At 35.4% G+C, this 13,261-nt stretch overlaps 1 protein-coding gene across 3 annotated transcripts; it reads left to right on the top strand.

Annotated features, from left to right (window-relative positions):
• Nucleotides 237-10,680, top strand: LOC18793454 (small G protein signaling modulator 1). Of its 3 annotated transcripts, none has more exons than XM_007225117.2 (11): nucleotides 237-585; nucleotides 816-1,110; nucleotides 3,271-3,369; nucleotides 3,950-4,053; nucleotides 4,998-5,803; nucleotides 5,928-6,050; nucleotides 6,191-6,279; nucleotides 6,364-6,564; nucleotides 7,077-7,472; nucleotides 8,979-9,062; nucleotides 10,011-10,680. In XM_007225117.2, exons 2-11 carry the CDS (start codon nucleotides 982-984, stop codon nucleotides 10,080-10,082), a joined length of 2,103 nt encoding a protein of 700 aa, XP_007225179.1. In that variant the 5' UTR covers nucleotides 237-585; nucleotides 816-981; the 3' UTR covers nucleotides 10,083-10,680. The 3 variants fall into 3 exon arrangements, with proteins under 3 accessions (XP_007225179.1, XP_020425432.1, XP_020425420.1); XM_020569843.1 differs by having other exon boundaries at nucleotides 816-1,122; nucleotides 10,233-10,680; XM_020569831.1 differs by having other exon boundaries at nucleotides 816-1,122.

Here is a 13,261-nt window from a genome sequence, read left to right as displayed (position 1 = left end):
TTTGTAACATGCACTTTCTATGATATGAAATTCACAATTTGACCCCAAAAAATTTCATTTTCAAGCTCCACATAAAACTGAAAACTAAAAATAGTTACCAAACAAGTTTTTAATTTTTAATTTTAAAAAAAATAAAAATTAAAAACTAGAAATTAAAAACTAAAAATTGAAAATTGAAATGGTTATCAAAAGAACCTTAACTTATGTAGTTTTGTACTGTGATATGTTCGTCAATAATTACTATTGCTTTTTCTATAAAAAATCGAGAGTTTTAGTTGTGGACAATTCAATTCATGGTTGCACTCTTGTCAAGCCGTCAATTGTGAAAGTAGAATATAATAGCGAAATTCAACTATTCTAGTCACTTGCACGTCACCATAAAGAAAACAAAAGTCGAATTGAAGCATAAAAAAATAAAAAACAAAATAAAGAAAAAAGAAAAAGGCCAAAAAAAAGGGTAAAACACAGGGGAAATGCAACAAAAACGGTTTAATTTGTATGTTAAATGGCGACGGAGGAGCTCCTCCTCAACGCTCTCTCTCTTCCAAAGATCTCATGCTATTCTTTGTAGCCTCTCTTCCTCAGGTAAAGCTCCTCTCTTTCTCTCTCTCTCTCTCTCTCTTTCTCTTGATATATACAAACACAAAGTCACACACAAACATTTGTATCAATGATCTGATCACCGTTTGATCACTAATCAATTCCCGGATCCGATTGCACATTTCAATTTTCATTTCCACAAATTTCTCCATTTTCGTTGATTCATTTGCACCATAATTTTTTAATTTTCTTGCTTGTTGAATTTTCCTTTGCAGTTATTTGGATATCTGGAATTGGGTATTTGAGTTTTTTCCTTTTTTCCCACTGTGTAATGGTAGTTGTGGAGGTTGAGGTGAAGGAGAAGGAGAAGGAGAAGGAGAAGAGGAGAGGTAGTGGTGTTGGTATTGGTGGGTTTTGGTTTTGGTGGACTGTGACATTGGTATGCCTTGTGGAGGTGGCGAGGATAAGCAATGGGGTTGTGGGAAATGTGGTGCCGCTGTTAATTTGCAAAGAGTTGGTTCAATTGTCCGTGACATTGGCGACCCATGCCTCTCGCAGTCGCCTATAAAGGTGGTTATAGCTGTAAGACTCTCACATTAGTTCTATCTGTCTTTGTGCATTTTATGTATGTATTTGGATTCGGGTTTGTTCGTTTTCAATATCTGATTAAGTATGGGAACATTGAATTTCACACACACATATATATGTTGTAATGCTCCATTTTCAGATAGTTTGACATTCCATGCTGTTAGACTATTGATTGGAACCATTGATCAGGCGGATTTTCTTATCCGAATGTGTGTTACAGATTTACAATCTTGCAAGAGAACATTTCTCTTTATATATGTGTGTGTGTGTGTGGATTTGCTTATCCAAATGTGTGTTACAGATTTACAATCTTGCAAGAGAACATTTCCCTCTCTCTCTGTGTTGGGTGGGTGTGGATAGGGGAAAAATAAATCAGGAAGGGACTCTAGGAGTTTCCTGCAAAAGTTGTTTATTACACCATTGTGATGCCATGCCCTTTTCCAGGTCAAATCAAGCTCATATAACATATTAGGATTTGGCTTGCGGCTGATGTGAGATTTTACATTCCATCATGTTTTATTTGACCATATCATGCACCATAGTGAGGAAGCCCTTGTACCTTGTTGTCGGTTAATGCTCCAATTGTCACAAACTACATCTTGATCTTCCAAATAGTTTGTGCCTCTGGGACAAGGATGAGGCATTAAAAGTGATATTACACTGCGTCTTAATCTTTCTAATAGTGTGGTCCTCTTGGACAAGGATGAGGGTGCTACATATGAATGTAGGGTCATGACTAGGCAGGAACAATTTGTGAGGAGTGGATCATTAATCGGCCACCATAATCTGGGTGGTATCTTTATTTTTTATAGAGGGTTGTAATTCTTCTTGACTTCTAATAAATAATGCACTTAGGAAACTCAATGGACTCTGATGATAGTAATAACTCTTCTAAGACTTAAAGTTTAATGAGTTACTAATAAATAAACTACTTCTGGACATATAAACTCGAGCTCTAAGCATGTTTGATTTCCATCTTTACCACTGCTGAGAAAATTTGGCTCCATTGAATGAAAAGCTTTGCATTTCTCAAAGAGTTAGACCCTTATTGCACTGGACAATATGTTCAAACAATTCTTTGATCTTGATTTTCTGAGGGCATTTTGGTGGATGCATCAAATTCTGACTTCTCTTCTGGAACCACTTTTTCTATACATTTTTGTTGTTAAAGCATTTAATTTTTTCAAAATTGATAGTACAACCACCTTGTATTTTCCTTTATAATATCTAGGATATCACTGTTATTCAAATATATGGAACAAAGCGGGGTAACATATCTTAGAACCCTTCTTAAGTGACAATCTATCTCTATATAAACATTCTACTAAAGCCATTTACCCCATTTCCAAGCATCCAAATGTCCTGGTGTAACAACAGATATCATGCTTACTCAAACTTTTGGGCCTTCGTTCTAGTGGAATCTCCTCCCCTTTTAAGAATAAGGGTCAAGTGTGAGCTTTGTGGTTCAATCCTCAGGTGGCCTGCTGCTTCCTGTTTTGTTAAGAAAAAAAGATGAAAAAAAACTTCTGAGACTTTCTTATGTATTTTATTTTAAACCTCTACAAATCTTTTTGGACAGAAGGAATGAGTTGGGGGAAAATGTTATAAGCCTTGTTTCTAGTTTTGCTGGAGCATATAGGGCCAAGCTGTGTTTACGTTGGTATTTATTCTAGAAACTGGAGACCAGTTCTTGAAATATGTGTTAGCTCCTAGTACTTCATCACCATCACAATTTGCGACTTTCTGTAAACTTCTAGTCTTTCTAATTTTTTGGTGTGGAATAGAAGCTCTTCGTTACAATTTAAAACCGAGGGAGCATGATACATTTCTGAATTTGTTTTCAGTAGAAAGTGTTTAATTTTTGTTCTCATATGTTCTCCTTTGTGTGTAATTAAATTACCACCTACATTTTATTCTCATTTCTGATTGTATATAATTATGGTAATGAGTAGTAGATCTCCATTACAATTTAAAGACTGAGGGAGCATGATGCTTGTCTGATTTGGTCTTTGAAGAAATGTGTTTTAATTTTTTTCATACATGCTATTCTTTCCATGTAATTAAATTATCACATAAGTTTTCTTCTTATTCATGATCGTATTCATTTATAGAGCATTGTCGTTTTATTTTCGAATGATTCAGGTGAACAAAATGCTTAAACCGGAGAAGTGGCAGGCAACATTTGATAGCGATGGGAAGAATTTTTGTTTTCAGAAGGCACTCAAATTAATAGTATTGGGGGTATGTTTTTTTACAGTTGAATATAATTTGGGCCTAATTTGTAGGGAGTTCTTTTTTATTTTGTTTCAGTTCATTTTTTCATATTTTATAATTAACTGTCTACTTATGTTATATTTTTTGATAAATTTGTTGTACACATAGTGAGATCGTGATTTGTGGTAGCAGTAGTATTAGAGTTACAGATGACCTCTATCTGTGACAGCTATTCAATTAATTTCATCTAAGTCTTCAGATATGTGGTCAAAGCTTTTGAAGAGTAGTTGCACATGTTTGTTTATTTTCTACCACTTGGACTACCAACTGTGGCTAGGCATGGCATTTTTGGTGTATATTCTCTCATTTCACTCTAGCGTAAACATTTAAGTGTTTAGGTGGTATTTTATTGGCATATATGGTAATCATAGTCTGGTTGACTGCTTTTGATTTGTTTATGAAATAGAGCTTTGTTTTAGACATGTCATTTTAAACATGTTGAAATTGATAATTTGTGATTTGAAGTGTTAAAATCTCTATCTTGAAGATGGTGTAATCAAAGACTTTCTAACTTATAATTGTAATGGAACTTTTTGCTGCATCATAGGGCGTTGATCAATCTATAAGGCCAGAAGTGTGGGAATTTTTACTTGGTTGTTATGCTCTGGGTAGTACTGCGGAGTCTCGAAGGCAGTTGCGGACAGCCCGGAGGTCCTTTTCTTCTTAATATTTTTAATTAACTTTTATGATAGATTTCTCCTTAAAACTCTTATTCTATTGGTGATTAAACACGTCGATATAGATACTTTTGGGGCATGTAGTAGGTGTTTTATATGGAGACCCCAAAGTTTCACTTGTCCATGGATTATGTGTCAGGCAATTGATAACTTACTCCAGGCCCTCATCTGCTTTCAGTGTCCTTCATGTGGTCAGTGTCCTTCATGTGGTCAATGACGGGCCAATTTGGAAAGAAATGGTGCCAAGTGGATATGGGGTCACATGCAGCGCATATAGCACCTTTCCTTTTTCACATAAGGAAAATGATAAATTTTTCTTATGTTTTTAGTCTAAAGGAAAATGCAAAACTTATCCAGAATCATATTACTCCATTCTGTGACTGTTTATGTGGCATGTCATGCATATCACTCAAACTCAATATGGGTCTATCTGAAAACAAAGATGATGCCAAGTGGATATGAGGTCACATGCAGGGCATATAGCACCTTTCCATTCACCATTAGGAAAATGCAAAATATTTTCTTCTTTTTTTTTCTCTGAAGGATTCCAGAATCATTTTACTCCATGACGTGACTGATTATGTGGCTTGTCATGCATGCCACTCAAACTAAACCTGTATAACATAGAACTACTTGGCAAGCCAGGTGTCATCTGGTCATGGTTTAAGTTTATTCCGCTATAAAACTTCTGCAGGAGTAGCATTATTCTTAGTATAGAAAGGGACTAAATAAAAACATTTACCAACGTAACAGGGGCAATAGTTGTAATTCAGGTTTATATATATAAAATTCAGGTTTAAAATGCACCATGAAATTTTCTTTTCAGCTTATGGAATTCTTTTGAATTAGTAAGTGCAGTTGAAGTACAGTCTTTTGGATTTGTTTGGATTTACCGCCTTCATAAATTTTTGTATGCAGGGAACGTTACAGGGACCTGATTAAGCAGTGCCAAATGATGCATTCAAGCATTGGAACTGGTTCACTTGCTTATGTTGTTGGGTCCAAGGTTATGGATGTTAGGGCACCGTCTAAAGATGACGAAGGAGGGGAAGCTAAAGTTGAACATAGACAAACTTCTTTTGATAATACTAACAAAGTAGAGAACTATTGTGATAGGAATAATAATTGTACAGATACATCATATGCATGCCAACAAGAGAGTTCTAGTGAGTCGGCCGACCTTGTCAGTGTGAGGGAAAGCACAGATAGTGCAGCATATGATTCTTCTTGTTTCATACATACTTCTAGTCCACATGACTGCAGCTCCCCAAAGCTAGGGAGAGAAGCAGATGGAACAAAATATGTACCAAAAAGTTATTTTGAATATCCTACTTTACCGGTCGCTGATTTGTTTGAAAAGTGTGAAGAAGATGATGAAGGTCGTGTGTCTGATGATAAACTTTCTGCGCAATGTAAGTCAAGGTTGAAAAAGGACAGCATGCACAGTTTTCAAGTCAATAACAATGTAGATTTAGTTATTGAATCAAATTGCTCACCATCCAAGAATGTTTCACGCACCATTAACTCTGAAATTGAAATGGTTCGTACTGATGCCCATCATTCAGTATTGCAGTCCAATAATATGGGTAAGAAGAAAGAAATAGTAAACAGGATGAGAATATCAGATGTACCAGATACAGAATTTAGAAATACAACAATGTCTCAAGGAGGGACTGTGAGTGAAGACAGAGTATCTGAATGGCTTTGGACTCTCCACCGAATAGGTAAGTCTTCCTTTCTTTCTTAGTCTCACTTATAATTCATACTGTTGTTGCTCTCATTGATTGATCCTCTTAAAGCCTTGTTTTCAGTTGAGAAAATTTGTCTTTTTTTTTTTCTTTCTTTCAGTTGTTGATGTGGTAAGAACAGACAGTCATCTTGAATTCTATGAGGATGCAAAAAATTTAGCTAGGATGTCAGATATTCTTGCTGTTTACGCGTGGGTTGATCCAGCAACCGGATATTGTCAAGGTTGTGTTTTTGTTATTAGTTTTCTTTTTCTAATTCTCTCTGTCCTCACATGATTTTCTCTTAAATTAAGATTCAGAATTATCACTCTATCTCAAAAGCTGCAGAAGTAGGTTTTAGTTTAACTGATTATTGTTTCTTAGGTATGAGTGACTTGCTGTCTCCATTTGTCGTCCTGTTTGAGGATAATGCTGATGCGTTTTGGTGCTTTGAGATGCTTCTAAGGAGAATGGTATTCTAAACTTGACAAATATATTTTGAGCTAGACATTTCTATGCTCCATCACTGACATTTTCTTTTCAAACTCTTCATTCAGCGGGAAAATTTTCAGATGGAAGGACCAACTGGGGTAATGAAGCAGTTGCAAGCATTGTGGAATATCTTGGAACTCACAGACAGGGAAATGTTTGCACACCTGTCACACATAGGTGCTGAAAGCCTTCATTTTGCATTTCGGATGCTGCTGGTACTCTTCCGTCGGGAGTTATCGTTTGATGATGCTCTTTGTATGTGGGAGGTTTGTGTTCTTTAGTTACTCTGTCATGCTTGATATGGTAGATCACCCAATGAATTTATGAACTGTTAATATGGACCTCAAAACCTGCAATTATAATATATGCTTTACAAAATGGATGAACTATGGCACATATTTGATGCAAATTATTTACACGTGTATTAAATACAAATTGGGCGAAGTTTCCATAGTCCATAGGATTAATGATTGCTTTGCTCTGTCTTTTCATTAAGTTTAACTTATCACATAATGTTGGGTTTAAGGTTTATGGGCATATTTCCTAATATTGTAGTTCTTATGATGAGCTTGGAATCAGAAAAGAGCAAGAAAAAAAATAAATTGGTCTTTGGAGTGTGTAACTGCCAGAAAAATATTTAACTTAAGTATTTCTATAATTTATATAAAAGAGAAATTTCTATGATAAGTTAGAACGAGAAATTTTCCACTACATGTTTACCTCATAAACTGCAGCATGTATATTTGTATATATTCAAATTGTTTTATGTCAAATGCAGATGATGTGGGCTGCTGATTTTCAAGAATCCTTGGCTTACAATTTAGAGGACAGCTGTCTAGAAGCCTTGGTGGTGCAGCTTCCTAGGGATTTGGAAGCAGAAATGAGGGGTGAAAGTGCGGAGGGTGGTGGTGATATGAAGGGCGGCTCACATTCAAATCATGGAAATCCGGAACACTCCATGTCTGACACTGGAATGAAATCAGCATCAACATATCATTTTTGTGGGTTGACAAGGAATTTTTGGTCAAAGAATGATCGCATGCACATCTGCACTGCAGTCTCATCAACTAGGAATGGGGATGATGAGTTACCGGTCTTCTGTGTTGCCGCAATCCTCATCATGAACCGCCAGAAAATCATTCGTCAGACGCGCTCAATTGATGATATGATAAAGGTAGGTGCATTATATTGAGTTTTCTGTTTTATATTGTATTTTGCATTAGTTAATTTATTTCTCTGTTTGTTTTCTTCCACTCAAAGGTTACTTTTACAGTTACCTGGTCTATAATTTTGATCGGTCAGTTCTGCACTGACTTTTATCTTTTTGGGATAAGAAACACAAACTTTGTTATTAAAATTGGAGCCAAAGTATAAGTAGAACGTGTGAGAAGTCCATAGAATCTAGGATAGGATGCATCTTCAAACTCAAAAGAAATTTCTCAAAAAAAAGTCTGAAGAAAATCCACTCCCTCATGCCATTTTTTTGTTCAAATGTTGTCATCCGTGAGATTTCATCCCAGGACTCAGGAGCTTCTCCAACATAGTGGAGACTAGATGCCACTAGTCTTGCACAATCCATATAGTATGATTGGAGGCTATTTTACAAATGGGAATGTAGGTTGGTCGTAAGCATATTGGTTACGGGATATGGATCAACAGTATCTCCTGTGTTGCATGGATATCCATATCCACATGCATATGGATAAAGAATAAAAAAAGTTTAAGGATCACTCATTCTCTCTGTTGTCGTCAACGGATAGGGGATACAGGATTCGGTGCTAGATGATACTATACATTTAAAAAAACAATAATACGGGTATACCAATAGAATAATATGTATTACGTTACATATATACATATATATATAGTCCCCTTCTATTGAGGGACACCCATTAGGGTACCCTACAAAAAAAAATTCAACGATCCAAACCGTCTGGTTTTCAAATCTTCATTCATAGATCATCCTTGCAAATTGAAAACCATTAAGACATCTAATTAGGACAAACAAAATACACGAACACGGTGCTTCAAGAAAATACTATAATAACAACAATCTAATTAGTGGTAAAATGGTTTTGGATTCAAGTGATATTTTGCAGAGATGATCTTTGAGGGAATATCTAAGAACTAGACAGTTCGGATCGTTGAAATACAATGCATGGTGTGCTCTACAAGGGTGTCCCCCAACTGAAGCTTATATATATATCTACAAGGGTGTCCCTCAACTGAAGCTTATATATATATAAAAAATATATATATATTTAATAATCTGCCTCTTTTGGCCCTTGGTTGTTGTGTTGGACGATACGAAAGTAGAGCTTCTCTTTTCTTCTGTGTGTGTGTGTAATTTTTTTTTTCATATTGACTATAGTTTTTAAACATTAAGAACAGACATTAGTTTTTTAAATAATGTTGAAAATAACTATTTTTTGACTTTAACGAGTGCCGGTTGTCTGGATAGGTGAAATTGTCAAAATATCAATTGATACGGATTTTAAATATTAGATATGTATCGGGGGAGTGTCGTAATGATATGGGGATCTTTGTGATGCCCTTGTGGTGTTAAGAGGTTTTTCTGATCCAATTTATTTGAGTTGGTTTTGTAACTCTTCATGATTTTTGGATTGCTTTTCTACTTTTCCTAAATAATTTCCTTGAAACTTATTTTAATGCGCTGCAGATTTTCAATGATAATTTGCTGAAAATCAGTGTCAAAAGATGCATCCGCACAGCAGTCAAGCTTCGGAAGAAATATTTCTACAAGGTTAGATTCTCTTTGATTTATTATTTCCCTCTAACTATTAGTGAGAGAGGGCGTTATGGTGGTTTTTCGTAGATTTTGAAGAGAATTCTCTCACCATCGATGGTGTTGCACATCATCCTCTTAAGTAAAGAAATAAAGCATGTGATGGCACCACATGTTAGTAGAGCTTTGTATGTCACTTGCATGTACCCTTTTTCGACACAGAGACTATTCGTGAAATTTCTCTTTTTCAATCTAAAACCAAATGTGTGTCGCTGTATATATAGGGAAAACTTATACATAGGGATCCCTTTTGATAAGAAGCAAAGGCAATCGCTTGTGGGACCAACCCTCAATGTGATTCAGTAATCTAAGCCGTCCATTTGTTAAATTCCTATTCAGGAATCATCTTTACAAAATAATAACTGAATGAAAAATCATTTATTTATTTTAATGGTCTGGTTTACTTGATTATTTTTAGAGAGATGATTTTTAAATCTGGACCTAAAACTTAGACAGTTCGGATCACTGGACCACATTGCTTGGCGACCCTAACAATGCAATCCCTTTTGCATCCTAGAGAAAGGGATTCATCTTTTGTAAATATATGTGACTGGAACTTTGACATGATGCTTTTTACCAGCTTTTTAATTATGTCAAAATGTGATAAAGGGTTACTGCCATATATTATCAAATTATTCATTGATGACCACGGCCAAGCCTTCTAATTCAAGGCCGACTTCCCTGCCTGCTGGCCTTTGGGTGACCTTAGAACCATCTAATTCTTGTTCAATATTGCTTAAATTATAGTTATTCTACAATAAATGAACACAAAGTATTTTAAAACAGTTTACTTTAGAGTATACTGAATATTATTGACTGAAAGAAAATAGCAGATGATTCTTTTAGAAACTTAAAAAAAATAAATATTAAACTAAAAAGATTTATAAAAGCTGGGCGGATGGGCAGGTGGACAGGTTGGCTTATTGGTCCTCCCAGTTATGCTCATTGGGTGCTTGGCGGGCAAAAAAAGGCCCATGACTCAGGCCAAAGCCTGGTTGGGTCATCTGATGGAACTGAAACACAGGCGGCCACTAACAGAAATGGACAGAAACGACCATTTTGTTGCATGAAACCGTGCATATTGCTTTGTGGATGCTCTTTTTGAAACTTAACTTCTGCTTGAACCAGCTTATCAAGAAAAACAGCCCTTCAGCCCGGAATGGTGACTAGGATCTTTTCATTCCCAGATAGCAAGGTGATGACACTCTGATCTGATTACACTCACAAATTCAAGCTGAAGCACCATTGCTGTTTGTAAATTGGTCCGGTTATTTGCACTTATGTTGTCTCCTTCAAATTTTTTGCAAGGTAAACACCGTGTGATTTTCTTTTCTTTCATTTGTATGGAACTCCACATGAGTTTCAGTCTGAGCTGACTTGGAAATGTTTCTAGATTAGGGCTTTCTCTTTTTTGTTTCTAGTTTTGGTACATTTTAGCATTCCATCAAATGATAAATCATGGTTTTGTTTGAATTTGAATGGAATAAATATCAGCTCTTAAGGAGTGGTATGTGAAAAAGTGATCGTGTTATTTATATTATTTGGTTGATGGGAAATCCTGCAAAGTGAATCTGTATCAACTTTTTAGGAAGACGGGTGAAATCTTGATATACGTTATTTAGATTTATAATAGTAATTATTAGCTTATGTAGCTATAGAAATTTTATATTGAACTGCCTCTATATCGTCATTGGATTTTCGTTTTGGGCACATTGATTGAGATTCCAGATGTAAAGTTTACGAAACTTGCCTTCCTCTTTTACCGATAACTTCTCTCTCTCTCTCTCTCTCTCTCTCTCTCTCTCTCTCTCTCTCTCTCTCTCTCTCTCTCTCTCTCTCTCTTAATTTCTTTTAGTTTGTTTACATCATTAGTTTCAACATTATTGTTGTCTGAATTAGGATTTGAACTCTTGGCTGGTGGTCACTTGCAGATAGCTATATTTATGTGATCCTTCGGGCTTTCTTCTTTGATGCTGCACTTTTGACTGTTTGTGGACAGTTTTCTTGTCATATCAGGATTTAAGTTCAACTCAAAGATGTGTAGTAGCGAACTTAATATTAAGATCAGTTAATACTCTCAAAATGCGGGTGAAGATTTAATTAGGATAAAATAGTCATGCTGACAAAAATGAAGGGACATGTTTAGCAAATTTTTAATTTATTTGTGACGTTTAAGTGGCATGTTTGGTTCAGAAATGAAGAACAAGTTTAGTTTAGAAATGAAGGAAACTTAACGCCCATTTGATAACCTTTTCATTTTTGGTTAGAAATAGAGATGAAATAGAGGAAGGAAAAGAGGGATGAAGAAGAGTTGAGGGAAGGGTGAGGAATAAATGAAAGAATGAAACATAAACTTGAAAATGAATATTTGTTTTAGTTTTCATTTTATGCAGCAATACACATTTTTCCCCCTCCCTCTCACCATCCTTCCTCCAGCCCTTCCTTTTTCCCATATATCTCCTTTCTATCTCTAATCGAAAAACAAAAACAAAAAACAAAAAAAAACTTAAACAAAAAATGAAGACGTTGCCAAATGGGCCCTTCGTTTTAAGTTTATTTATTTTTGAATCACAATATACATGGGGCAACCCGAACACGGCCTGATTGTAACCCTAGTGTTGAGTCATTCGGCATGATTAATTACATGGATCAGGTTAGGGTTAACTATTTTTTGACTCGAACCACTGATGACACGACACGTACAGGATCCATTAACACAAATTGCCACCCTTAATTTGTACCAATATGAAGTACCTGCTGCCACCAATGAAGGCCTCAATTTATCTGGTGATGTTGAGATGAACTTCAAGCCACTTCATTGTGACACTGACTACATTGATCTGAATAATGTCCTCTTTTTGTCTTGTTTGTTATCTTGTTTTCTTGGGGAAATCATTTTTACAAAGGGAGACTTTTGTACTTGGTGGTTCAGAAGAATTTGAGTATTTTCTTTAGCCTCTCTCTCTGTCGGTTAGAATTCTACCTCGTTAGACTATGATGGTGTAGAATAGCATCTGGGTTTCCTTCAGTTTTCAAATATCGTGTGTATTGTTGAAGCTAATATAGATCTTGTTACCCAGCAGTAGGTGTGACTTGGCATTTACTCTCCATCAGATTCTCAATAACCTTTTTTTTAAAGCCTTTACTTTGTGTTTATTTCTTAATTAAGTATGTGAAGGAAAATATGAGAACATTTTTCTGGAAGGCTTTGACGAAAAGAGAACCAGAGAGACAGAGGAAAATGAGGAAAAGTAATGTTGGACAGAGTAATAGTGTAGAACGTCATCTTTGTCAGAAAGAAAAACTGAGTAGTGGAAGTGTGGTAATGTATTAGATTTTAAGTTTCTAAAAATCGGTTTATTTAATGACTCAAAATTGTCAGTTGGGTGCTGAACATCAAATCTGCAGGTTTATTTGTATTGTCCTTTTCCCTGCATATTCCTGTGAACAATTTCCATATGATATAGGGGTGTGGAAAAACAGGAGGCTTTCAGAGACCTTTTTGGATTAGTATTTTGTAATTAAATAAAAATTTAACATGGAAGAAAAATAAGTTTGGAGAGGACATTAGGATTATCAAGTACTTCATTGGTGACCTAGTGTCAAAATCTGAAAACTTTCTACTTGCTTCCCAATAGATTTTACTTCATGAATCTTCTGTATTATAATTACCTTTGCTCCTCAGGGTTTTAGTTGGTGCTAACAATTTGAAGAGGTATTTGAACTGGAAATACTAGCTTTAGAGCCCATACTTTTAGTTAATCTTATTTGCATATTATAGCGAGCTGGACATGGTTACATATTCACCATGTTTGTAATGGTAATTATTTAGGGATTCTGTGGAGTATCCATCAATTGGTACCATTTTGACAATATTTTCTAGCATTTCCAGGAACAAATTTGTTCCTGAAATTATGGGCTTGAGAACCATTAACTGTTTCCCTTACTCTTTTTTTTTTTTTTTTTTTTAATTCACAGTATTTTAATTTATTTTTATAACTTTAGAGCAAGCCAATTATTTCCAGTACCCAATTTGTCCCTAAAATGATTGTGAAAAAGAGCATATGCCTTTATTTCCTTTGTACTTTGCCCGAGTCAATTTTTTTTTCCTGGCTGGTCTTTGTCAGAGCTTATATTGTTCTCTTCCTCATTTTGAA

The sequence above is a fragment of the Prunus persica genome, chromosome G1 (genome assembly GCF_000346465.2).
Source record: "Prunus persica cultivar Lovell chromosome G1, Prunus_persica_NCBIv2, whole genome shotgun sequence".
Classification (NCBI taxonomy): domain Eukaryota; kingdom Viridiplantae; phylum Streptophyta; class Magnoliopsida; order Rosales; family Rosaceae; genus Prunus; species Prunus persica.
This window is presented reverse-complemented; position numbering and strand designations above follow the sequence as displayed.